The 27,753-nt window shown below is 39.9% G+C and overlaps 2 protein-coding genes across 2 annotated transcripts in view; one reads left to right on the forward strand and one right to left on the reverse strand.

Annotated features, from left to right (window-relative positions):
- rgs9a (regulator of G protein signaling 9a) overlaps positions 1 to 1,296 on the forward strand; it is a 28,018-nt gene extending 26,722 nt beyond the window's left edge. Inside the window, exon 17 of the mRNA XM_067488153.1 lies at positions 882 to 1,296. Within this exon, the coding sequence (XP_067344254.1) occupies positions 882 to 1,038 (157 nt within the window). The 3' untranslated portion in view covers positions 1,039 to 1,296. The remainder of the gene's footprint in view (positions 1 to 881) is intronic.
- A 612-nt stretch (positions 1,297 to 1,908) lies between these two features.
- On the reverse strand, positions 1,909 to 20,676 carry cog1 (component of oligomeric golgi complex 1). Its single transcript, XM_067488152.1, has 15 exons — positions 20,284 to 20,676; positions 19,633 to 19,880; positions 18,469 to 18,650; positions 18,113 to 18,289; positions 16,711 to 16,867; positions 15,305 to 15,515; positions 14,838 to 15,201; positions 13,291 to 13,733; positions 11,336 to 11,482; positions 11,087 to 11,248; positions 9,881 to 10,020; positions 6,150 to 6,258; positions 5,844 to 5,953; positions 4,152 to 4,233; positions 1,909 to 3,024 (listed from the first exon to the last, which is right to left on the reverse strand). The coding sequence occupies exons 1-15, from the start codon at positions 20,587 to 20,589 to the stop codon at positions 2,893 to 2,895; spliced, it is 2,970 nt and encodes a 989-aa protein (XP_067344253.1). The 5' UTR covers positions 20,590 to 20,676; the 3' UTR covers positions 1,909 to 2,892.
- Between the last annotated feature and the right edge of the window lie 7,077 nt (positions 20,677 to 27,753).

Below are 27,753 nucleotides of genomic sequence, written 5' to 3' on the forward strand. Positions count from 1 at the left end.
ATATGCAATATGCAATTATCTTTTTATCAGATGTGCAATTCTTCTTTTCCTTTTGGCTGTTCCTATTCAGGGGTCACCAAAGCGGAACATCTGCCTCCATCTAACACTATACTCTGCATCCTTTTGTCTTACATCAACTAACTTCATGTCCTCTGTCACTACATTCATACACTTTCTCTATGGTCATCCTCTAGCCCTGCTGCATGGCAACTCCAACCTCAGCACCTTCTACCAATATATTCACAACTTCCCTCTGGACATGTCCAACCACCTCAATCTGGCCTCCGTGACTTTAAGATTAGATTTAAACGTCTAACATGAGCTGTCCCTCTGATGTACTAATTCCTTATCCTATCCATCCTCATGACTCCCAAAGAGAACCTCAACATCTTAAGCTCTGCCGCCTCCAGCTCTGTACTCTGTACTGTACCTAAGTACTTAAAGTCCTGCCCGTTCTTTACCTCACTGAGATTTTTTGCCTTTCTTCTTTGCAAATCCTCTTAATCTTATTCAGGTTAGATTAGAACGGTTGGACAGCCATTTTTGAGTTACTCCAGAGATGTTCAATAGATTTCAAATAAAGTAAAACTATCGTTCAGTAAAAACGTCCATTGTGCTGAAAATTAAAACTAAAGATTTAAAAAATTTGTGACTTTGATACTGGTTCCTAAACAATACTAATCTACGTAATAAAAACTAAATTATAATATGCTAACAATACCCAGCCCTACCTGCTATAGTATTCATCCCTCCTGCATTGGTAGGGCAAGGTAATCTTTGTTTTAGCTGCACAGAGAACAAAATAAGATTTAAATCATCAATCATCATCATTGTCCCTCTGTAGTCATTTTGAGTTTATCATGTTTTTTTCTTTGCCCTAGTCCAGCCCAGCTAGAGCAAAATGCTCAAAACCGAAGCCCGGGCATCCATCCCATCATCCTGTGGCAGCAAGAGGAAGAGGAGAAGGCCAAGGCTGCCGCTGCCTCAGCTCCTGTAGATGTCAAGGCTATGATGAGCAAAATAGACAGAAAGAAGTAGTTATGCAGAAGTTTGTCCTTGTGCTCCTTGTTAATGACAAGGTTTCTGTTTATTAAAGTTGAGTTTTAATGGCAAAATATTTGAATACATTGTAAGTTTCAACATAAATTCAATTTTTAAATTTACATACAAATTGTGTCTTCATTCGGGAAGCAAATTTTTTGCAGGCTTCCTTTGAAGACTAATTGGGTCACACCGTCCCACAGTCTGTCCTATTTCAAAGGCTCACTTCAAATGTGGCAATTACATGCCGCCTGCTTTACCTGGGAAAAACCTACCAATAAATACTCCAATGGATCGTTCATAGTCCAACATATCTGATAATCCTTTCCATGTTAATTTATATGACGTGTGTTGTGGCGTGTTAGGTTATGTAACATATCTTTTATAAGAGATTATTTGTGTTACTTTTAACTACCTTAAATTTGGTTTTGCAGGCTTAATAAGACCTAATAACTGTAGATTTGGGTGCTTGTGAATTAAATTAAATTCACCATACAGTATAGGTCAGTTCTGTTGTGCATATAAAAGTATTATATTAAAAATTTTTACTTGTACCGCATAAACCCTGTTCAAAGTCATACTGTATGAAGTTATTAGGATAATTAGACTTTGCTTTACTAAAGCAAATTTTTCACCCTGTATCAACCGCATGTGAAACATCTGTGTAATTTGGAGATACTTTTATACTGTGTGTGTGTGTATATATATATATATATATATATATATATATAGAACAATTAGTGTTTGCCACTCCTTGCATCATGAATATAAATGGTGTTTATGATGCAACTTTCCACTCCTTGTCTGCACTTGGGCAGTTTTAGTTTATCCAAAGTGAATGAGGAAGAATCAAGAGAACAGAGGTAATAGGGACTAATATTTCTTTTATGTAGATTTACAGTATGTCAAAAAAAATCTGGTGATACTAAAGTATAAACTGATAATACATTTATATTTTTGTCAATGAGTAAATATTGAACAATAATATTAAAAAGGTATGAATAGACATAAACCATCTTCATACAGTCGTATTCACCAAGCTACTGCTTTCTTGAAATCAAACGGTAGCTTCTCATGAGTGAAAGTTTCCTCTGGAAACTGGGTGAGACTTAAATCTGCCAAAATAAACACCACAGGTGTCAACCAGGGTAAATCCGGCTCTCCGTGTTGATATAGTCTACTTTTCCTTTATAGAGTATGCAAATTGACCATAAACAGTGAGGGTATAACTGGAGCTGTAAGGCTAATAAGACATTCTATCAGCTCTGTGAAGAGAGAGAGACTGGAGTCTTAGGCAACCAAGCTATGCCTTTAGCTAAGTGCTAATTTTAACCATGTTAAATTGCTAACATTTGTAAAACTAATGGAACTGCGATTACCTTTTTAGGTATTTTGCCATAAACACGTGTTATACCTTTGCCTTTCTCACAGGTCTTTTTCAGTCAGCCAGGTATAGTTCTGCTTCCTTATGCATACACTTATGCATAGCATGCAATGCAAGTCTATCTTAGGATCTTTCGTTTTATGTCATACGTTTCTTTCTTTCCCCCTCCTTTTCTGTGTGCCTCTCCAATGTCCAGTAAAGGCTAAGAAAAAACAGATCATGAGCCTAAGATTCCAGGCATTGACAATATTCAGTATTATTGTCAGTGCTAGGCTAACTAAATGGCAAACCATATTCACATCTCAGTGAATTCCTTGACAAGCCCATGTTTATTTTTGGGTGCTTTAATAAATCAAGTTAAGTAAATAAAATTCCACAACCAGGATTATAAAAAGACAGTACTATATACATATTTCCCCAAAGTTTCATCATAAACAAGGGAAATCAATGTTTTGAACAATAACATGTTATTTGGCTATGCCAGACAGCCAGCTAAGTTTAAATAAAGGAGATGCTGCGTCTTCATCCTGATCAGCAAGCTGTCTGAACAGGCTGCCCGGCTGGAAGCTGTCATCACTGTTTGCTGGGGACGATTGAGGCTGATGGACAAGGGAGAAAACAAAGTAAATCATTTTACCATGGCACCATTATGAAAATTCTTCCACAAGAGGCCCCCAGATTAATATTGATAATCTGATAGAACCATCGGCTATTTTTGGGGTTCAACAACTGTGCTGCTAGACATATTTTCTGTACCCTAGTATTTACTAGGTCACCTGCAGCACATGTTTGACCCTTTAACCTGCATATCTTTTACCAACCCCAAATTATTATGTCCAAATGTGTGTATACTGAAAAGTATTAGATTTTTAAAATATGTGTCAAGTAATCAAGGTGGCCTGCCATGCCTATATAATAAGGGAAACACCGAAGTGCATAAAACTAAAAACAATATTGAAAATCTAGTTTTCAAAGTCAACAAATAAACAACCCAAGTAAAATAGCAAAAATAATCTATTCCAAGCACTTGCATGGGAAGTGATGCAAGGTGATATTTGGCCGCATAGAGCACAGCTGCTAATCAGCTGTGTGCAGTGAGCAAAGGAAATCTTCTGCATCATTTTTTTTTTTTAATAATTGATGATCTATTTAAATATGGCTCCACACTCCATACCAAACAGGACATTTTTCCTGCGGCAAATAAAGAAGCTCAACCTGCCGCAGGCAATGTTAATTCAGTACTACACTGCTATAGTGCAGTCCAGACTTCTATTACCAAATGTTACAGTGCAGAAACCAAACATGACATTCAGAGCCTGCAACTCATCATCCACTCATCCAAGATCATTGGTAGCTTATTTACAGTTTCTTCAGTATTACCTACTGTTACTTAATTTACCTGTTGCATTCCCTTCATTAAATCCTGCACTATTATGTTTAATTGGGGCTTGACAACACTTCCATCAATCCCAAGTTGATGATAATGATGTCAAGATATTTCTCGGATAGAGGGTCCTTTCAATCCTCAAAACATCTGTTTTTAATTGATCTTGGAACAACAGACTTTCCAAACTCTTCCTCCTTTTCCCCCAAACATGTCTTGTCTATTTACTAAGCCTTGACAAAGGCTTATGATACAGCAGTAATGATACTCTAGTTCTAGATTAAATCTTCATAGTCATTGTGGTTCTCATCCTCAAAGTCATTGCTGCACTCTATTACTCACCAGCTGGTAAGGAGCATCAGAATTTCGGGAGGCTGACATGGATTTCTGTACATTGAACCTGCTGAGAGGTAGTAAACCGAACCTAAAGATAAAATAAGAGGAAAATATATATTGACAAACATCAATCATAAACAATGAAAATAACGGGAAAAAATACTGTGAAAATTGCTGCTTATTGCACAATCAGCATCTTCCAAGTCTTGTTTCTTTGCAATACTGTCTAAAATTTTGAACTAAGAGTAACAAATACAACAAAATGAAGCCACATTGGTGATTTTACTATCTTGCCACAAACAAATATTACCTCGAAGACATAAGGAATGTATCACTAAAACAGTGACCATAAGCTAGAGACCTAATGAAAGTTATTGCATTTCAGCTGCATCTTTAGGGCATGTTGCTCATAAGTCTTGATTCATACAAAAAGGAGAGGACTTGCAACAGGCTGCTGCTTAGCTCATCTTTCCAAAAGTGAAGCCAATTGGTAAAAATAACTTTGTATATGCTGCTTTATTTATGAAGATGTCTAATGTTGACTCTACAGTCCATGTTGTCCACGCTTATCCATCCAGGATCTCAGTCTAAAGTTTCATTAGGTTATCATGATTAACTCCTCTTCCTCTGGTCGTTTTTGGTTTATGTAATTTAGTTGGTCGGGGAACAGACAGTCTCTAGGTATGTGGGAGTTGCAGGGGGTGGGGGGGGGTGGGGGGGTGGGGTTATAAGGATACTGCAGAGAGGCGTGTCAAGGATGATCAGTGGAGACAGGATGCACCAGAGTTCAATATGGAGTGTCATGGCAAACGCTGTGAATACTTGTTTTCGTTTCATTTATTTTTAATTAATTTGCAAAGATTTCAAAGAAACTCCTTTTACATTGTCATTTTGGGTTATGTTTGTAGAGTTTTGAGGAAAATTATGAATTTGATCCATTTTGGAATAATACTGTAACATAAAATGTGGAAAAAGTTAAGCAAGTGAATACTTTCTCGATGCACCGTATAGACTCACTAGCCACTTCTATAGGTACATCTCTTCAACTGGTTGTTAATGCAAATTTCTAATCAGCCAATCACATGTCAGCAACTCAATGGGCATGTAATCTCATTTAGGTATGTATACATGGTCAGAAAAATCTGCTGAGGTTCAAATTGCGCATCTGAATAGGGAAGAAAGAGGATTTAAATTACTTTGTACGAAGCATTGATGTTGGTGCCGGAGAAGCTGTTCTAATTTTCAAATACTACACTGGCTGAGGGAGTAGTACTGATGATGACCACGCCCATCTCTATGTGCCTATATTCTGATGGCTCCTTTAGCATGATAAAGCACTGTCACAAAGCTATAATAATCTCAAACTGGTTTCTTGAACATAAGTTCATTCTACTCAAATGGCCAAGTCACATCTTAATACTATAGACTGTCTTTGGGGTGTGGTGGAATGGGAGATTAGCATCATGGATGTACAGCTGACAAATCTGCAGCAACTGTGTGATGCCCACAGCCTGGCTGAAAGTTTGGGCTTTTATTGAGTGGTAAAAACACCACTCCGAAGGTAAGGGGTTCACTATGTAAGCCAAATAAATACATAATTGCTCAGCCTTAACTAATGTCACTAATAATGTGGCCAGTCACTTATTTAGGTTACAAATAGCACTAAAGATTTACTGTGCGCTAATTTTGACCTCTGACCTGATCTGGCTGCTGGCAAGTGGCAGGATGTTGTGAGGTTCCTGGGAATTCATGTTGCTGCTCCGTGAAACAAATTGCTTCTCTGAGCCGATCAGCAGTCCCAGCAAAACCTGAAATATGTCACATCAAACTATTACATTGAGGAAAAAATAGGTGCTGCGATACATGGCATTTCTTGTTGTATCTGTACAATAGAAAAATGTTGTTCCTCATCTCAATTTAACTATTTTCAGAAATAATGTGCATTCAAGTTCTCTACATGTAGCCGTTTTCTTATGTTAATCAAATTCAAAATTGCTGAAATACCAAGGTCTTCTGGGACAGGCAATTGAGGTTGGCATTCAGCAGAGGTGTAAAAACATCCAAGTCAAAAGGATCAATGAAGCTCTCCAGCCAATCACAGACCTTGTGGAATCTGCAAGATACACAGCACCATGTTTGTAGCTATCACAGTTCTTAATGCTGTAGGGAACAACATGTAAAACTAATGCAACACCACCAAAAGATGTGAACTTAATTTGTAAATATATGAAGTGTGTCAGAAAAAGTCATTGGCTGAGGTTTACTGAACATAGACATTTAATCAAATATAGAGTTTTAGCCGGCAACGGCAAATGGCACGGTGGATTCTGTTCACCGACAATGTTTTCTGGAAGTATTCCTGAGCCCATGTTGTGTTTTCCATTACAGCAGCATTCCTGTATGTGATGCAGTGCCGTCTAAGGGCCCGAAGATCACGGGGATTCAATATAGTTTTCCAGCCTTGATCCTTATGCACAGAGATTGTTCCAGATTCTCTGAATCTTTGGATGATATTATGCACTGTAGATGATGATAACTTCAAACTCTTTGCAATTTTTCTCTGAGAAACTCCTTTCTGATATTGCTCCACTATTTTTTGCTGCAGCATTGGGGGAATTGGTGATCCTCTGCCCATCTTGAATTCTGAGGGACAATGCCACTCTGAGAGGCTCTTTTTGTACCCAGTCGTGTTGCCAATTGACCTAATAAGGTGCAAATCTGTCCTCCAGCTGTTTCTTATATGCAGATTTAACTTTTCTGGCCTCTTATTGCTACCTGTCCCAAGTTTTTTGGAATGTGTAGCTCTTATGAAATCGAAAACGAGCCAATATTTGGCAAGACATTTCAAAATTCTACTGTGAACAAAATATAAGTTTAAGAGATTTGTAAATTATTCCATTCCTTTTTTATTCACAATTTGTACAGTATGCCAACTTTTTCCTTTGAGAGGAGTGGAAAGGCAGTTGGTCCTGATGACATACCTGTGGAGGTATGGAAGTGTCTAGGAGAGGTGGCAGTAGGGATTCTGACTAGTTTGATTAACAACATCTTGTAGCGTGAGAGGATGCCCGAGGACTGGAGAAGTGTACTGGTGCCAATTTTTAAGAACAAGGGAGATGTGAAGAGCTGTGGCAACTACAGAGGAATAAAGTTGATGAGCCACACAATGAAGTTGTGGGAAAGTATTGGAAGCTCAGCTAAGGGCAGAGGTGAGCATTTGTGAGCAGCAATATGGTTTCATGCCTAGAAAGAGTCCAACAGATCCAGTATTTGCTTTGAGGATGCTGATGGAGAAGTACAGAGAAGGTCAGAGGGAGTTGCATTGTCATTGTAAATTTAGAGAAAGTGCCGAGAGAGGAGCTGTGGTATTGTATGAGGAAGTATGTTAGAGTGGTGCAGGACATGTATGAGAGCTGTAAGGTGGAGGTGGGTCTGCATCAAGGATCAGCTCTGAGCCCCTTCTTGCTTTCTCTGGTGATGGACAGGCTGACAGATGAGGTTAAGTACTTAGGGTTCAATGCAACAAAGACTGTGGAAAAGTGGTGAAGTAGCGAGTGCAAGCAGGTTGGAATGGGTGGAAAAAAAGAGTCAGGTGTGTTGTGTGACAAAAAGAGTATCAGTGAGAATGAAAGGAAAAGTGTTCAAGACGGTGGTGAGACCAGAGATGTTGTTCGGCTTAGAGACAGTGGCGCCGAAGAAAAGACAAGAGGAGGAAGCAGAGCTTAAGATGTTGAGGTTCTCTTTGGGAGTGATGAGGATAGAAAGGATCAGGAAGGAGGACAGAGGGACAACTCATGTTAGATGTTTTGCAGATAAAGTCAGAGGCCAGATTGAGGTGGTTTGGACATGTTCAGAGGAGAAACTGTGAATATATCGGTAGAAGGATGCTGAGGTTGGAGCTGCCAGGCAGGAGGTCTAGAGGAAGACCAAAGAGGAGATTTATGGATGTAGTGAGAGGACATGAAGTTAGTTGGTGTGAGAGAAGAGGATACAGAGGACAGGGTTAGATGGAGGCACGTGATTCACTGTAGCGACCCCTGAAAGGGAACAGCCCAAAGGAGAAGTCGTCTTTTTTTTAATTTGACATTTAATTTCTGCATTCTATGCTGACCAATCAGTTAATAAAGCTTCAAGCATGTCTACAAGACATAAAGGCCTGGATGTCCCACAATTTTTTTTACTTCTAAACTCAGACAAAACTGAAGTCACAGTATTTGGGACCAAAAATCTCAGAGATATGATGTCCAACCATATTGTTACTCTAGATGGCATAAGTCTGGCCTCCAGTACTTCAGCAAGGAACCTTGGAGTTATTTTTGATCAGGATTTGTCCTTTAACTCACATACAAAACAAATCTCTAGAACAGCCTTCTTCCACCTACGGAACATTGCCAAAATTAGGAGCATTCTGTCTCAAAGTGATGCCGAAAAACTAGTCCATGCATTTGTTACCTCTAGGTTGGACTACTGTAATTCCCTACTTTCAGGATGCCCCAGTAACTAAAGAGCCTGCAATTAATCCAAAATGCTGCAGCAAGAGTGCTGACTGGAACTAGCAAGAGATCATATTTCACCTTCACTAGCTTCTCTCCATTGGCTTCCCATTAAATCTAGAATAGAATTTAAAACCCTGCTTCTTACATATAAAGCTCTGAATGGTCAGGCTCCATCATATATAGAAGACCTCATAGCACCATATCATCCCAGTAGACCACTTCGCTCTCAGAATGCAGACCTACTTCCCAGAATTTCCAAAGGTAGAATAGGAGGTAGAGCTTTTAGCTATCAAGCTCCTCTCTTGTGGAACCAGCTCCCAGTTCAGATTCGGGAAGCAGACACCCTCTCTACTTTTAAGTCTAGGCTTAAAACCTTCCTCTTTAATAAAGCATATAGTTAGTTATAGTTATGCTTCTATAGGCTTAGACTGCTGGGGGACCCACCCCCAATGCACTGAGCTCCTTTCCTCCTCTTGACCATCTCTCCTCTCCTCTCATCCAGCAATTGTCACCACTGTATGTCATTAACTCTGTGTGTTCTCTCCCGTAGTTGTCTTTCTCCTTCTCTGTCTCCCTCTCTCTGTCCCTTTCTGCAGGTGTCCCTGGCTTTGAAGCTGTGTGTTTTCCAGCGTGCAGCTACTGGTCCTACCAACCTGCCTGATGTTTTGATGTTGCTTTTTGTTGCTGTTCTTTTCTCTCTTCACTTTCCACTCACCCCAACCGGTCGAGGCAGATGGCCGTCCACCCTGATCCTGGTTCTGCTGGAGGTTTCTTCCGTTAAAGGGAGTTTTTCCTCTCCACTGTTGCCTATGGCTTGCTCCAGGGGGAATTGTTGGGTTCTCTTTATATATCTTTATAATCTTGACTTTATTATGTAAAGTGCCCTGAGATGACTTTGTTGTGAATTGGCGCTATATAAATAAAGTTGAATTTAATTGACTTTCAAAAAAGCTCATTCCATTTCTATGACAATGCATAAAATAGTTATAATCACATCACAGGATATTATATCTTACATTTCTGAAGGAGAAATATTGGCCCAAATTTGCCAATTGATTTTGGAAGGGAGCAGGTTGGTAACTACTGCTGTTTAAACAACTGCCCTGTATAATGTATATTGTACTTAGGCCTAATAATTTCAGTTTGGATTGACCAGGTGCCCAACTTCTAAGGGGAAACCCTTAGAAGTTCGGCACTTAAATAAAGACAAATATGTAATGATTGAGTGAGGATTGTTACCTAGGGTCTTGATTGGTACGGGAGCTCACGCCATCCTCCAGTCTGCTGCCCAGTGACGTGTTGAGGTAGCGAAGGTCAAACAACAACTGTAAGGCTCTGTTCTGAGTCATAGGAAATATACTCTCTTGGACAATGGAGGGCTGAAGAAAACAAAGAAAGAAAATAATTCAAGATTAAAAGACATTAAAGTTATTGATATTAAGAAATTCACACCCCACTATTGTATATTGGTGTTAAGCTGGCCCTTTAAGATGCCTTCATGTATTTGCACTAAACAAAAAAAGTGTTGGCACTGGTGTTTCTGTGTACACACCAATGCCAAATCATGCTGGGCTTTGTATGTAGAATTTTCTTTGTGGTGTTTTTAAATACAATTGTGACTGAAACTATGTGTATCAGAGCTTAAACACAAGAATGTCTAAGCTGTTTAGTGGCTTAGTCTATAGGAAAACTAGGATAATGGCAGTATTAAAAAAAGTTTGCATCCTCCTACTTTAAAATTGGAAAAATAATAATTAAAAAAAGATATTTAACATCATAATACTTATGTATATTTAACTAGTACAAGTGTTACTTCATAGGAAATGAATTAGTTGTTTTTTTCTAATCAATTTATCTAGGGGGATGCAAACTTTTGTATTGATATAAAATTAAATACTTTCACTACAACTACTATCTTGACCATTTCACTTCTTATGATAGAAGAACATTTGTACAATTATTTATTATCTATTATTATTATTATTTTATTATTATTTTTTATATTATTATGTTAGGGTTAAGTTTGCATCCCCCTTCTCTGAAACATAATTAAACTGTACTCCTTAACCTTTACCCCAAAATGATTATTACAACTTTAAAGGGCATTGATAGGATAATGATTTGGGTAATACCAGAATGAATGTATTTTTGAGGGAAGGTTCTCTTTTAGTTAAAGTATAGAACTGAATAGCATTTGGAAAGGCTATTCAGAGGAAAGATGACTGCAGAGCAGTCGCCCACTAATCTCAGGGTTACCAGTTCCATGTCAAGGATCCTAGGGCAAGACAACAAACCCTAAAGGTACCACTAGGGTGTGCTACTCATACGTTGCTCCAGATAAAAGTGACTGCTAAATGACTAAATATAAAAATAATTATTAATATATTTATCATTTTAGAGAAAAGTAATGAGGTCTTTTCTTCACACTGCATGAATTCCAGTTACCTTGCTGCATGCCTGCTGTGAGAGGTTGTGGTATTGGTCTAGGACCTGAGCCAGACAGGTCTGAAGCAGCTCCTGCAGGGTGGGTCGGGGCAGAGCATGACCTCCCACCTTGTTTACCTCCAAACACAGTCTGAACAGCAGTGACTGGACAAACCACGATGGCTGCATAAGGCAAAGTTTCATATTACATTTTTGAATGGAATCTGAATGCCTATCTTTCTGCATTCAGGATCCTGCTGAGTGGCTGACCTGGACTGGAAGTCGGATTTTGGATGTGATGCTGGTCCCTGACTCTGCCTCTTCTTGGATTTCAAGATTCCCCCAGTTTGTTGCAGTTGCTAGGATGGCACCTGGAGACTTAGTATCTAGTGCTTTGCCAAACATATCTAGCAGTACCTGTCAAAACAACATAATGTAACTAGACAGTTCTGGTAATTCCAATATGATTTAAAGCAACATTCATAAGACATACATCAACACTATCCCTTGATATATTATTTTTTCAATATACTGGCAAACTGTTGCTACACAACCAGCAGACATAGAACATTTTCATTCATATGAAATTGTATTTATATTCACGTAATGACATTAAGAACAATATTCATTCTCCTTTCCTTCACCACTACTCTCCCAAGTTGCTGAAGAAAGTATTTGTCTCATTAGCTGCAAAATGCAACTTTTAATTATTCAACCCCCTGAAATGAATCTCTCATAAAAGCACACATTTGCAAATCAAGTTTTGTCTTGACCACCCGATGAGTCTAATTAAGGGCATCATTATTTGCACTGTGTGTGCTTGACATAAAATATATCAAATACCTGAACTAGATAGTGGTTTATTAAGTGACATTTTTGAATACATGTTGCAAATATGGCTATGTCAAATAAGTTTGAGATTACGGCTTTTACTGGGTGGATACGTGCAAGATGGTGTCAGTGTTTGTGGCTTGCTGTCTCTCTTTAAAACGTGATAGTGACAAGAATACTATAAACTATTAAAGTCAAGTTAAAGTCACACTTCTAAACCTCCGACCCAGGAAGGACAGGATGCCCCCCGCTTCTCTCCGCTATACCGGCTTTACCTCTACCATGTCCTGGGTCCACCTTCACGCAGAGGGCCCAGATGCTAGGGTGGGGTGCATTGGCAGGCTAGTGAAACTGAAAGCCTGTTTGGCACGCTCTCCTGCCACTTTCCTGGGGGATACTGGGTCGGCATACCATTGCTTAATTTTGTGGCGCTCTCTGGATCTGTGAAGCTCCTGTCTGGTTCCTGTGGCCGGCTCGTGTGAGGGGTAATGGATTCGCAGTCTTAGGTTTCCCAACCTTCACGGGTGCAGAGTGAACCTACACAATCTAAGACTGCTTGTTCGGGCTCCAAAGACTTCTAATGCCCCGGCTTCAGCTCCTGCTAGAATAATAGTCCTAATGAATGGTAGCTCTCTAGACAAACTTACTTTAAATGTGGCGCTGATGGCACTTTAACGAAAAGAAGATCATGCTGTTTGCAGACCTAGTGATGTCTCCAAAGTTCAGGTCAACCTGGGTGTCTTAAGTCAATATTTGAAAACTACAGCAACAAACCTGGGTGTGAAACTGGACAGTGATCTCAAAGTTGATGCAGATTAGTTCAGTGGTTAAGTCCAGCTTTTTTCAAGAGACAACTCCCCAAAGTGAAACTATTTCTTTCTCTGCATCACTGAGATTTGAATCCATGCTTTTATCACAACTCACTTAGACTACTGCAATGTACTTTATGGTCTCGCCCGACAGCATCTGTCTGACCTCCTGCCATACACTCCATCATGCTCTCTTACGTCAGCAGAGCACTCACTTTAGTCGTCCCGAAGACAAAGCTTCGAGGTGACCACACTTTTTCAGTTGCTTCCCCAAAATTGTGGAATGAGTTGGCCTTGCACATAAAGGAGGCCAACTCAATTCCACGTAACAAAGGGTTGAATAATTTTGAGATTCATTAAAAGTTGTATTTTGTGTTAACCCTGGCTGGGCCACTTGTAACATTATTTGTGTTTAAATTGTTCTTGCTTGATTTGTCCATTGCAAACAGCTGAAAGATTGCAAATCTTGCAAAAACACCCAATTTTCAATCAGTGCTTCAAAGTCTTCAGCAATTAAGAGTTTATGCTACATACTGGACAAAATAAAGTTTCACAGATATATTTACCAACGAGACAATGTCTGACCTTGGAGAGGGCCGAGCTCCAGATTTGGTACGCCTCCATGCTACATTTGAAAAGTTCCTCCTTCAGTCCTGCCCACTTAGCCTGGGCGGAGCTCATCTGTATCATAGCCTTGGCTTTGCCTAGCTTCTTGCCCTGCCTGGGGGTTCCCTTGGCTGCACTTGTAGACTTGTGTTTTCCCAAGATGCAGTGCTTCAGGCTGGGACAAAGGTCACCAATGGACTGGCACAGCCTGGCCATAAAAAGGACTGAACTGAGGTGGGCAAGGCTGGGATTTGGTGAGGATGCAGCCAGTTCAGAGTGGATGGAGGACAGGATCTGGTGAACACAAGCTAAGCAGCCTTCACTCAAAGCCTCCTCCACAGCTGGGGAGTCCGTAAAGCGGTTAAATGAGGAGACTAAAGAACCCTCAGCAGGTCCAGAGGACAAGTCTGCAGAATCAGACCCTGCAAAGTACAATATAGAATAGGATAAGTTAACTTAATAGCAATAGTAACGTCATAGCTGAGAAGTATGTATTGTCTTAAACATGAACGTTGGTGACCCATCAGCAGCCAGATTAACGCGTGTGCGTGCGCATTTTCTATATTTATTTTATTTTATTTATTTATTTTTTTCACACACAGTGGGGAAAATAATTATTTGATGTCCTGCTGATTTTGTAAGTTTGCCCACTTCCAAAGAAATAAACGGTCTATAATTCATTTTATTTATTTATTTTTTTCATAAATTTATTCAAAAGTATATAGAGACAGAATCAACCAAAAATCCCCCCAAAAAAGATATGATACAAATGTTAGAAATTGAGATGTATTTTAGTGAGTAAAATAAGTATATGACCCCTACCAAACATAAATAATTCTGGCTCCCACAGACTATGTATGTGCTTGTGTGGTAGATTGATTAGTACTGTCAATTTAGGAAGGTGCTGCTAATGGCAACTCATGTGTATGAAAGACACCTGTCTACTAAATCTCTATCTTCCATTCAAACATCACCACCAAACAGCTGTCAAAAATAGTCAGGGACAAAAATTGTAGACCTTCACAAGGCTGGAATGGGCTACAAGAACATCAGCAATAAGCTTGGTGAGAAGGAGACAACTGTTGGAGTGATTATTCAAAAATAGAAGAAATACAAACTATCCAGCAACCACCCTCAGTCTGGAGCTTCATGGAAGAATGAGCCTCATGGAGAATAAAGCTATTATAAAAATTATAGACCCTTAATTTCTTTGTAAGTGGGCAAACTAAATTTTCCGGGGGTCAAATAATTATTTTCCCCACTTTTTTTATGTTTTAAAAATAGTCCAGTGAGACAAATAGCGGCAGATTTAGCAGCCAATCATAAGTTGGCTTTATAATAAGGTTTTATTATAAATCCGTTTCTTTTCTTAACGTTAGGAAGAGATTGGTAATTACAACTTCTCCCCCAGACCTTAAATAACAAACATAATTTTTTTTTAAATGTCTAGAGAAACACAAGCTAATTAAGAAGAGAATGAGAAGAACCTTTAGAACATACATGTTCTCAATTTAAGCTGGGCCTACCTGTTTCCTGGAGAGGAACATAATGCTGAAGGTCATCCAGCCTGGCCTTTAGCTTTGCATCTAAGGAAGAGCAGAAGTTCTGTACACAAGGTGTTAGAGCCCGGGTCTTCATAGCCAGGCCACTCCTCTGCTGCTGCCACCCTCGCTGAGGCACAGTGACCCAGCCAGCATCACTCAGCAGGTCCCCTGGAGACTCTGACCACAGAAAGTTAGCAACATCTACCTCATACTGGGCCCCAGGGCTGGAGCCAGATTTCACACCTAAAGAAGTGTCAATGGTCTGGCCATCCAGATCCATCATAGCTGAAGTGAGGAGCTGCACAGAGCTTGCAGCGATGGCTTCAGTTTCTTCTTTGGTGATGACCTTGGGAAATAACGTGTGTAAAAGCAGCAGCATAAAAACAAAGCACAATTATATAAAAATTAAATGAAAAGGCCATTTTAGATTAATATAGAATAAAACCAACCTGCACCCGGTGGAGGAAGAGCTCCTGCAGAAAATCATCCCAGACAGCCAGAGGCCTCTCCAGCATTTGCTGGCACACAGTGCCCCAGTGCTGACTGATGGAGTCAGTCGACAAGAGATCCCAAACCGCATCTCTAATGGCTGCTAGCCCCTTGAGGCTCTTCACATACACCAGAAGGCTGCCAACACCCTGGCAAATGTCCTCCTTACAGCTGAGAAAAGAAGTAACTATTAAGAGGTATTGTTTTGGTGATATTTATATAGACAAGTAATCAGTGACCTTTTATGATAATAACCACACAATTTGGATTGAAGAAATATGACATCTACCAGTACAACGAATTAAGTCAAACTGTTGTCTTTTCTGGCAAATAATATTTTCTGTTTATAATGCAGTTTTATGCAAGATATTGTTATGTACATGATCTGACAATTGTGGTTTCTTAAGAGTTATGGTGTTTTAAAAGAGAGGCTTTTACTTTAGATCCAGGTATCATGCTATATTGATTAATTTATTATCTACATTTTAAATATATATAGTGTGTCCTAGAACTGCTAGTCTTTTCTTATATCAAAATTGTGAGCAAAATATTGCTCATAGTGAGTTGACCTGCAATTCCCATCCTATTCTTCACAAGAATAGAATACAGTGACCTTGGCCACCAAAATCTAATCCATTCATTCTTAAGGCCATGTAGATGTTCTTGCTTGTTTTAAAGAAATTCCCTCAAGTTTGCTGTATTTATGTGGTTATATTTATTTTGGTTAACTAATATTACATTTTATGTATTATGTGATCCCACTAGCTTGTATCTTCACCATGTCAATGCATAAATGAAAATTTCATGGATATAGTTACTGATGTAAGACTAAAGGGAGAGTTGTACCTGATTTAAACCTAACTGAGCTATTGCGAAGAATCTTAAGTTTAAAATATTGTTGCTCTGTTTACACTTTAGGAAATAATTCTACAAATTATTTCTGTTTTAAAATTGTGTATAAATAACAGAAACAAAAACACTAAGTCGGAGAAGGACTACTAAGTCCTTTACTTGTTTTCTATAGCCTGTTTCACACATGCACTGGAATCTTGATGATCTCCAGACTTTAGCTCGAAGCGGTGATGGTGGGAAGATAAATGTGAGTGAGACCGTGTGAAGATTCATATCATGTTGTGCTTGTACTTTCTGAAATCTTGCTAAAATGAAGTAGAGTTTCTCCTGCAAGAATGTTTGACTCGTACTGTCTCCCGCTGTGTGTTACCTTTATGAGAAAACAACTTCAGGCAATGTCCAGACCTGATTAATGTGATTCATATGCATATTTCTAAATTCATATGTGAAAGAAGCTTAAGTCAAAAAGCTAAGCCAAAGAAAAAGGAAATACAAAAAACAGACGCGCTCTTACGTATCGATCCACTGTTGCAGGGTGTCCCGGAGCTGTTCTCTCTGGATTGGCTGAGCCAGTGTGCGAAGGGCAGGCTGGAACTCAGTGATGGAAGCAGGCAGGTATTTGAACCAGCTGCCAGTGCTCATCTCTTCCTGCAACACCATCTGGCCTTTGCCTGAGGAGAGTGATGGCTTTGTAATATGTGGGTTGAAACTATAAAATCTTTACTGTGAACTTTTCTGATTGAGCTGATATCTCATTGAAATGGGTCCTCAGCCCAATTTAGTTAATTTATTAGTTTAAATACAGGCAATAGCTATGGAGAATGTTACCTAGAAATTAACCCTCCCCATGCTAAATACACACCTGCTGATTCAAGGCTATTATGGGGTGAATATAGTATCATTAACACATCGAAAACTAGGATTTAAAGGTTTGTTTAAAAAATGCTTCATTTGTTTCTATGTTACAAATCTTTTTTGAAAGGCTTAACACTGGCTTTGAAAACATTCAGTCTTTTTAGAGATTCAAAACTTTTCTCTGGAGTTCAGAATAATTTTTTGTCAGTTCAGGATTAGCGTCTAAATACGCTTCCTTTGGTCACACTGGATGTCTCTCAATACAGTGCATTTATTTGTATTTGTGTTGCTGCTGGGAGTGGTCTGCTCAGAGACAAACAAGCAGTTAGCTACACAAATTATCTCAGCAAGCCAAGAGCAATGTCATGGCCAGTCATTAGACGCTAAATCCCACCTTAGTTGCTCCCGGTAGTGTAGGCCAGCTGCATAGCAGCTCTACTATTGGTGCGATTGTGATTGTGAATGGGTGAAGGAGAAGCCGTATAAAGCACATTGGTACCGATCAGGTACCAGATTGCTATATAAGTGCAGACCATTTACCCATTTACAAGGAATATGGAAATACCATCAGAGTTTAGGTGAGTTATAAAATTTCTACATTCAGAAAATGTAGAAGGGGCACCACCATGACACCACATACAGGATGGCATGTTTTTGAGGATACACCATACAGTATGTAGTCTGACCAAAGAATGCAATATTGTTCCTATCAGACCAAAGAACCTTATATTTACTTCAGAATCTTCCACATGTTCTGGCAAACTAACCAAGATTTTAATGAGCTTTCTTTCAACAGTGGCTTTTCTATGCTACTCTCCCACTAAATTTATATAGACACTGTTCATAAATAAATAAATTATTCGTTATAAAATTGTAAACAGTGAAATTCTGGGTGAGGGAACGTTCTACTCTCCTCAATGACAGATATCTTAAGTTTGATCTGATCCACCAAAGACAAGTAGATGCGTGAAACTGAAAGACAAGGAGGGCTATAACATTTGATTGGGACACCCCTACTAAAACAAAGAAAATCCTATTTCCAGGATCTCCTTGCTGTTTACCTGCCGGGGTGGTGGAGGTAACATTCTCTAGGATAGAAAAGAGCATCCCACAGCTCAGGGCTCCCTCCACTGGCCTGGGTCCTCCTTCTGGGGGTAGGAAGAAGACAGCATAGGCCTGGAATATACTAGTAACTAGAAGCTCCACTAGGCTGCATATCTGGGCCTTGATCCCTGCACCTGGATAAAGTAAAGTAAAGTATTAAAGTAGTAGGTGAACTACCTCATAAGTGTTTCAGGTAGTTCACCTAATATGGTAAAGTATTCTTAATTAAACCATTTTACATTAAGAAAAGAAATGTATGCCACAATGACATTGTTTAATGACATCATGACTAGTGTTACAAATGATAGAATACCATGCTGCGGTTGGTTGAGCAGTTGATGGATGGAGGCTTTACGAGCCAACAAGAAGTCAGCCAGGGCTTGGCGTGGTGAGCTGTCCTCCAGCAACATGGTGGACACTAAGGCCTCAGCAATGGCCTGGTCCGATACTGCCCGTCCAAGTAGCAGAGACTTGCTGTCGAGTAGAATGGTGGACCTGCAAGAAGACAGTCTGCTTGTTGACCTATGGCTTGGCTTTCAATAAGTTAGTCTATACATTAGTTGAATAAATCACTCATTTACAGGATAGAGCAGCAGAGTGGGATGCAGAAGTCTGCAGGATCAAATCCCAGCCTACCCACCAAGTGTGACCCTGAGCAAGTCACTCAGGGCTAGCTCCCTGGGAACCCCCCCACCAGGACTGCTCACTGCTCTCCCCAGGGGGGGTGGGATAAATGCAAATAAAGAATTTCATTGTAACATGCATGAGCAATATGTATATGTGCTCAATGATGACAATAAAGATTCTATTTCTACATTTACTTAAATAACCAAACTACAGTATACTTACTCAAGTAAGCTGATTTCCCAACTGTCATGTAAACAGAAAACCTGGTTTCAATAATTGTGGGGATTAGGGAAACCTGATTTCCCAAGGTAGATTTTTCATCCAGAACACAGATTTCTTAGCCATGTAGACACATAACCAGCTTTCTAAGCGGCTTCATAGAATAGCACTTGTGACTGACAAAGAGATGAAGACAGGAAAGGCATCGGAATAAAATGCTAAATTGAAACAGTTCACACTTTGTAGGCTGCAAGAAGCTCCGCTGTGTCTCTCTCCCTCTGCGGTCACTATGCTCTACACAAAAGTCAAAAAACACCTTCTGTCACTATACAGTTAAAATCTGAGCCAGGGCTCCAAAACAATTGTGAGCTGCAGAAGAAATCAGATTACTCATCTGCTGCATGTACACACAGATATAGTGTCTTACATGAAATTTTCATTACCTGAGAAACCTGGTTTCATTGAGTAACCTGGTTACTGAAGCACACAAAGGCATATTATATAATTAATTAAGTCATTACTTTTGCCAGTACTGAGAACTTGTCTTCGGAACCATTGTCTCCTAACCAGGAATTTTATTTTGTGACAATTGGTGTCCCTGAGGACATACATAAAAAAACCAGCAAAGTACCTGAAGTGTCCAGTGGTGGCTACCTCCCGAACTAAAATGGGGAAACAAGCCAAGACAGGGTTGTACTGGCCTCCAGTAGCAGACTCCAACTGCAGCAAACTATGCAGGTGGCAGCACAGCAGGTAAAGCTGGGTGGCCTGGAGATACTGGGATGCTTCCATTGCACTCCAGATGCGCTCTGGGATCTCCAACAGGAGCTTTATTTGGGCGGCCATGGTATAAAACTTTTCGTGCCACTGCCTTTGGTTCTACAGAAAAATGACAAACACATTACACATTTACTGTATATGCAGTGTGCAAAAAGTGCTTTAGATGACATGTAATACATTTAGGAGACATCATGAATTATATAGCTACCAGTGCTAATACAACATATGTGTAATGGTAAACAATATGGATTGTGAATGTGGTGCATTTTATTCTGTCCCTTCCTTTGTACATGCTTTGCACACCAGTCCTCCCAAGCAAATATACATCAGCGTTCTCATGTATGTATGTATGTGTATGTGTATGCATATAAATAAATAAAATAGTATTTATTGAATACATTTTTCATAAAAACTGCCACATTTATAAATAACTGTTTCCAATATGAGTTTATCGGGCTTGAAGTTGAAACACTAAACAATTATAGACAGATGAGCCGTTCACCTCCTGTCTGCAGCTGCTCACAGTGGGTTGACCTTGTTTCAGTCTGTGGCAGTAAAGGTGTATATCCTGGATGGAGCTGACGACACTCTCTGAGCACTGCTTCATCTCTCCGATAGTATCAGCGGCGTCGATCAGGTCCCGGTAGCGTTCCCCAACCATCTGTCTCAGCTCTTCCTTCTTCTGTTCGATCTCCCCGCGAACTTTGCGTTCGATTTGGCGGATTTCCTCGGTGTTGTAGAGCTCGAAGAGAAGCTCCGAGTTCTTAATCTCGGAGACCCGTATAGACAACGCAGGATCTTCGGCCATCGTGCCTACAAAACAACACTGATGCAGAAAATCCCACCCGGAAGTGCGAGGGAAATCACTTCCTACTTCCACGTAGACTCGTTCGAGGTGAACTGCGCCCCGCCTGGAAAACGAAGGAAAGCAGACGACAGTAGCGAGGGGCGGTGCCAGTAAGCTGCGGTTGAAAAGAAAAGTTCACACACAAAGCTTGATAAATAATGAAAATGTCGTCTTTAATTGAAGGTATATTTCCTCATATTATGAGTGAATGCTAAATGTGCTGCACAGCCTAAACTCAGTATCGCAAATAGAGTCTTTACCCTGACAATGGAAGCAATGTGATTAATAAGCTCTTAAAGCCTGGATAGCATCTACAAAACCTAACTAGTTATTATACATCTTAGCAAAGCAAGCTTTGTCACAAGTGGTAGAAAGGTATTATGGTAAAGCTTTACTGGTAAGAAATTTTAACTGGATAAGAAACTTTTTCTGAACGCACAAGTCAAGTTAGGATGGGTACAGCATTATCAGAGTAGCCTATGATGGAAAATGGCATTTCACAAGGTGTCTCAGTTTGATTAGCCATTTCTCATTCAATATCATGGTAAATGACATCGAGTAGGATTGAGGGATACTATAGGATGTCCTTGATCACAGATGGAGCTTAATCAAGGAGGGGTAAAATATATCATACATTATAAGGTAAAAGGTATTAGAGAAGATGTGTGGGCAACGAGTGGGGATTCAAAATATCTACTTATGAAACAGTATCTAGTGTGTGAGTTTCAGGGTTAGTTTAAGGTGGACCCAAGAGCTACAAGGCGAGAGGGGGTTAGTGAGAAGAATAAGCTTTAAGATTATAACACAAGACAAGGAAAAGTATACATAAAATCGCTCCTATAACAGGGGACAAAACAGGCACCATCTCAGAGGGATTACTACAAAAAACTAGAAAACAAGGAATAGACTCAGACTAAAGCACTAGGAGTTTAACGAGGAATGAATAGACAAAACTAGAATGGAAGAAACAGGTGGTAACTAAAAACTAGAGACAAAGAAACTTACAATCATAAACCGTTAAAACACAGAAACCTAAACATAAATCAGGGGAGTAGATACCAAAAAAATGAACTAAACGAGAACTAAAACAAAGATCCCTAGAAATAACCGAACACTGGATAAACTGGACATTCACGTAACCATAAACCAACGCACCCTAGAAAAACAAGTCATACCTAAAACCAACAAAAACCACACAGGGGGAAGGACTAACAGAGTGAAAACCAAAATCAAACCTCAGACCAAACAGAAAATCACAAAAACAGCATCAGGAGTCCAAAAAACCACAAGTCAGGTGAACTAGAAGATAGGGTGTTGCATAGAGAGCAGCAACAAACAAAGACAATGATCTGACCAGAAACAGGGAGAGCTGAGTTTAAAAACGCAGGGGAACAGGTGAAAAAATTGAGAGTGTTGATGCAAGGTAAGCTGGAGAAATAAAGTGGGGACAGGAAGTGAAGAAAAAGGGGAACAAAATAAAAGTCCAGGGCAGGAAGTGAAAGTGAGGGTCAGATAAAGACAGTGGAGTGTATGAGCCAAGCAGGGTTTCCTCTATTTTTGTTCACGTTGTGTATTGTAAGGCTAAGGCTGGTAAGGAGTCTATGTATGTGTACTGATGAGGTCTTCAGTGACATCACTCGGCTGCCTTTGATGTTTTTATTTGTGACGTTTGCCTAACAGCTGTTAAACAAACTTGGCTGCTCTGGAGAGACTAATGTTGCTGGTATTGAGGGGGCTTATGTCTGAGACATTAGCTTTCACCAGTCAGAGTGGGGAGAGGGTCCAAGGTGCACGTTGAGGAAACGTCTCTCACTGTGTTAACAGAAAAGTGTGAGTCTTCTGGCTTTGATGTGAGCAGGTCTAGGGGTGGGGGACTGGAGACATACAGTAAAGAGCGAATGGTGTCTACCTTTATGGTGAAGTGTGCAATAAATCTATTGCACTACTCCTCTGTGAGATTGCTTCAAGTTCACGTTGGTTTGGGGATTGAGCAGATGATTTATTATGGAAAAAAGTGTTTTTGAGTTGTTGGGACTGTTATTGATTATATTTGAGTAATACTGTAATCTGGCAGTGGCAAATACTCTAGAGTAGTTTTCTTAATGTTCTTGGTAGGCTACTTTATGGACAGTTAGGTTGGTTAAAAAAAGATGCCCCGCCCAGATGCTTTCATCTGACAGAACGTGAGAGGAAGTGAGAGAAAGTGACCACTTGTGATCTCAGAGGAGCATGGGCGTCAAGGATATTCTGGGGGCCATTGTTGTAATAATCCACTAATTCACTGACTGAGGAGAATTGTGGAACAATGGACAGATTTTTGATGTCAGCACTTCAGTCAGACAGATTTATGTTTTCAGATTTCTGAAATATTTTCTCAGGAAACACTCATTTAGAATGGATTATATTGCCTTCATGAATGATACAATCACCAAGGGATATGCAGTGAAAGTTCCAGATAAAGACCTTGGCTGAAGTGATTGAAAGGTTTGATAATTCCCATTATGAAGTGTGTCGTGGTAAAAACTGTAAGGCAAGTTAAGAGGCAAAAGTGATGATTATGGTGAGTTTAATAAGCGAAAAAGAGACAAACGCAGAACAGTCACTCTGAGATAGGGCCAATCAGATTGACAAGGCTTTGCAGGTTGTTCAGCTTTTTAACCAATCAGCTCACACAAAGTCTTGGTTCTTGGGCTCATTCCTTGTCTTTCAGGTGAATAATCTAATTAGCAAGTTCTTGTCATTTTATCATTTAGCTTCTCATGTATTTTGTCTTGAGATTGATCAACTGTACTGGTTCCATGGGTTCCCTAATGGAAAGCAAATACTCAGATGTAGGCAGTTTATTGTTGGTTTCTAGCTAACACATAAGTGGGAGGCAGGATGTCTTGAGGGGAAATTATAATGCAAATACAAGGTCTACCAGAAGTATAAAAACAGCTAAAATAGTGTTGCATTTTTAAATTTCCCTCACATCCCCCCTTTTATCATTCTATGATAACTAAACATGGTCAGGACTCCTCAGGGCTGAGCATTCAAGGATTTTCAAAATCATTAATCATTTAATCATTATGTTCCCAAAATTATGTTAAATTCAGTTTAATCAATAGTATAAAGATGTCTAGATGAAAAAAGACACCCAACAAATCACCCTTGAACAAGCCCTAGGCAACAGTGGAGAGGAAAACTCCCTTTAATGGAAGAAACCTCCAGCAGAACTGATGTCATCCTACTCATGATATGGAGGTTCCCCATCAGGGATGTGAAAGGATTTAGGGGAAGCATTGTCTCTAAGTTAAGGCGTGCTTTGGATAGTCATTTGGTGTGAGATGGAGTGGTGATTTGCATGCAATTTGCAAAACGTGCACAGGGAATGAGGCAACACCCACACAGGGTCAGTGCAGAAAATGCCTATAACAACACCTGTAAAGGATAGGATGAAGGTCAAACCAGCCCCAGGGGCTGGTGTTGTCATAGCCATGTCATTTCTAGTCATATCTTTTAAGTTCTTGACCCCAGTCCCTCCAGCATCTTCGTTACAGACTCATCTGGGGCTGTGTTGTTTGGAATGAAGGCGCAACATAAGTCTCGAAACACAGTGCAGAATCCTCCCTTGTCTGCAAGCAACATGTCAATGGCCATTCCATTCTCCCATGTCATCTGCGATGTTACTGCCAACTGCTCAGTTATACCTCCAATGGCATCGTGTGTAATTGATGAATCTCTGTTGGTTGTAATACAGCTAGTTGATCCAATCAACATTGTTCTTGGTCATACACCACCAGCAAAGGGAGGACTAAAAACCTGCTACAATCTGGTTGCGAGCCTTGTATTCATTTGGGTTCCCCTGTGGTACTCCGATGTCATCAATATATACTTCAGTGTCAAATAATCCTATACATTTCTGGAGTGCTCGTCTCATGCAATGGTGTGATGTAGTAGACCAGTGTGCAAAATATGAGGTCGCTGCTTGGAGTATGTGTATTTCTGGGGCCAGCATGACAAGGGCAAACACTCCTGTCCAGCTCCTGGTCCATCCTGTGCAAGGCTGGTGGATGCAGGGGTAGACAGGGCTGCTTTCACCTGGGGACAAACAGCTGAGAGTTCTGCACAATATTTAAAAAAAAACACATCTTCATGACAAACTTGTTGGAGTTTGTTTGTTCAGAATAAGTACTACACTAGGAGGTTTGGAACAGCATTAACTTGCATATACAATATCACTGATGCTAATTCTTAAATACACATCAAACCTGTTACTTCACAGCATTTTGTTAATTTGGTCATTCTATCACTCTGGGAGTGATAAGGCAGTATTACTTAAAAATAAACCCAAACTAGCTTGACCAATTAGCTTCATGGTAAATCCAAATCCATTGTCACTAATTATTTTATTCTGGAATACTTCACCTAATGGCCATGTGTCTTGTTAGAGCCTTTTACCACAGTAGATGCATCCTGTTTGGAAAAAAAGGAAAACAATCTCAATGTGCAAACCATAGACAAACAATATCTCTATTTCTGACATAGCAATAGCTCAAAATCAAAAGTCATTCATCCAATGTTCAAAAAGCCCATCAGGTTGGGGGGTGGCATTTCACTGGCATTTAATGGTACCAGAGGCATTGTGTGCTTCACAGATTATACATCGCCTACAGTACTCACCTCTTTGCAAATGTGATCTTTACCATGAGCTAGCTTTTGCATAGAAATAGAAAAGGTAAACAAAGTTTATATCTGGACCAAGCAATGCCCCTTTTTTGTAGTGTTGCATCTAATTTCTTTACAATGTTTTCTAGAAATGTTTGCTAATGACTGGTTTGCAGGTCAATCTGTAGATTCAGTTCCTGTGAGGAGAAAGTTAAATAAGGTGAAACATTTGTGACATGGCTGCTGCTTCTATAATTGCATCTGTTGCTGAATTTCCTGCAAAAAATCTGATTGTTTTGTTAATGTTGCTGTGTCACATTTAATAACCGATATTTGTGTAGTCAACACGATAGCATCTAAAGAGCCGCAACAAGAACAATGTGCAATTAGTGTTCTTTTGATTTCGTAAAAACTCCTCCAGAGACAACCATAGACATGAATAACAACAAATGTAGTCAGTCTAAACAGTCATTCGTTCATAAACATTCATGTCACCGGTTATAGGTTTTAGTTAGAGCTATCAGCTCACCAGCTTGTGCAGACAAGTTAGATGGTAGTTTTATCATGAACTTTCTGTAACAACTCCAACTCCAACTACATTTCTGCCAATTTTGACATATCAAGGAATCAAAGCCATCAACATCTAACTCTATGTCAGCATTCAGAATTAATGGGTTCATGATATCAGGTCTGGGAGTAAAGATGGTTTCGACTACAGCTCCACCTTCAACACAGTCATCCCCCACAAACTCACCCACAAACTGTCCACACTTGGTCTGCACCCCATCCTCTGTGACTGGCTCCTAGACTTCCTGACTGCTTCCTGACCGACAGCGGCTGTATTTTCTGAGGAGGCTGAGGAAGTTTGGCATGTCGCCTAAGATCCTCAGCAACTTCTACACCTGCGTCATCGAGAGTGTCCTGACCAACTGCATCACTGTGTGGTACGGCAGCACTACTGCCATGGACCGTAAACGCCTGCAGAGAGTGGTGAAGACTGCACAGAAGATCACCAGGACTCCACTGCCCTCTCTGCAGAGCATCTACCACCGCAGAGTCCACAGGAGAGCTGCTTCCATCCTCAAAGGACCCTCCCACCCCCAGCACGGACTGTTCACACTTCTACCCTCAGGACGGAGGTATATAGGGGTGAAATGCAGGACATCAAGACTGAAGAACTCTTGCTGCCCCTCTGCCATCAGACTCCTAAACAGCTGACAGGACTTTGCAACCATGGACATAATTGTTTAACTGTTTACATTGACATAACTGTTTACATTGAATTACATTTTGCTTTTGCACATTCATTTTTGAATGCACTACCTCACCTTTATTGCCTTTATTGCTCTTGTTTTCTTGCTCTCATTATTTTATTTTATTTTATTTTTATTTCTATTTTTATTTTACTTTACTGCATGACATTTAGTGTGGATGGCAAAGTAAGAATTTCATTGTGCATATGTCTGTGCATATGACAATAAACACTTTGAATCTTGAATCTTGAATCAGTACCTCTGTGTAGTTATAAGGATCTCCAGCCTACTCTGCAGACAGAAGAGTAGCAGGGTTAAACATATAACAAGTAGACAACTTACACGTACTCCTTCATTCCTACATGTAATACAACTTATATATTATAGATTCATTATAATTCACATATTATATTACACATTAACTTTTATACGTAATCTTTAACTACTACAGTGGTGTTCAGGATCAGGTTGTTGTCTGCACACCATACAGACAGCTTCTCTATCTCAGTGCACTATGCAGACTCGTCCCTCACAGAGTAGCTCCCCTAGGGTTCCAGGTGCAACTATTATTAGCTCTGTAGGCTGGTGGGTTTAGTGTGGCGGCCTTAGGTTAGTCCACCTTGAAGTGGGCGAAGAAATGACCCCTTACTGGGTCACTGGCAACAGCCACAAGATTTTCCGGTCTGTAGTTCGTGATGTGCTGGATACCCTGCCACATCTGGCTTGTGTTGTTTCTAATTAGCAGTCCTTACAAGCCTAATCAGGCCGGGGTGGAAAAATCCTACTCTGGAAGATATAACTGGGTTCCCTATCCACTTTACTGACAAGGCTGCTTTGATAAGTAGCAAAATGTGTGTAAGTCCAGTTGACATGATTTAATCCTCTGATAACCAAACTGAATTAATCTTAACTGACTAAGTAGCAGATTTATACATGGCACATAGCAAAAAATACAAGTCCACGGTAAAAACATTAATACATTCACTTTACAACTTAACATTCCATATAAAATAAAACACACCAAAAGTAAACCGAGCCACATAAAATGAGGAAGTACCACTAACGGGCATGCGGTAAATGCAAGCAATTTAGTAAAAAACAAAATTAACAAAGTTATTAACATCACAAGTAGGACCAATATACACAGAAAATACATGGTGCTAGAAATTACTATGTGCCAATGTGGCCTAAATAATTGTAGAGTTATCACCTTTCTGACAGTTTT

The sequence above is a fragment of the Channa argus genome, chromosome 20, assembly GCF_033026475.1.
Source record: "Channa argus isolate prfri chromosome 20, Channa argus male v1.0, whole genome shotgun sequence".
Lineage (NCBI taxonomy): Eukaryota > Metazoa > Chordata > Actinopteri > Anabantiformes > Channidae > Channa > Channa argus.

Excerpts from the sequence above, each read along its gene's own strand:
- cog1 (XM_067488152.1), bottom strand. The coding sequence starts at position 20,589 with ATGGCCGAAGATCCTGCGTTGTCTATACGGGTCTCCGAGATTAAGAAC. Across the intron at positions 19,881-20,283 it reads TGAGCAGCTGCAGACAGGAG|AACCAAAGGCAGTGGCACGA; the intron begins GTGAACGGCTCA and ends ATTTTTCTGTAG. Across the intron at positions 16,868-18,112 it reads TACCTCCACCACCCCGGCAG|GCAAAGGCCAGATGGTGTTG; the intron begins GTAAACAGCAAG and ends CACTCTCCTCAG.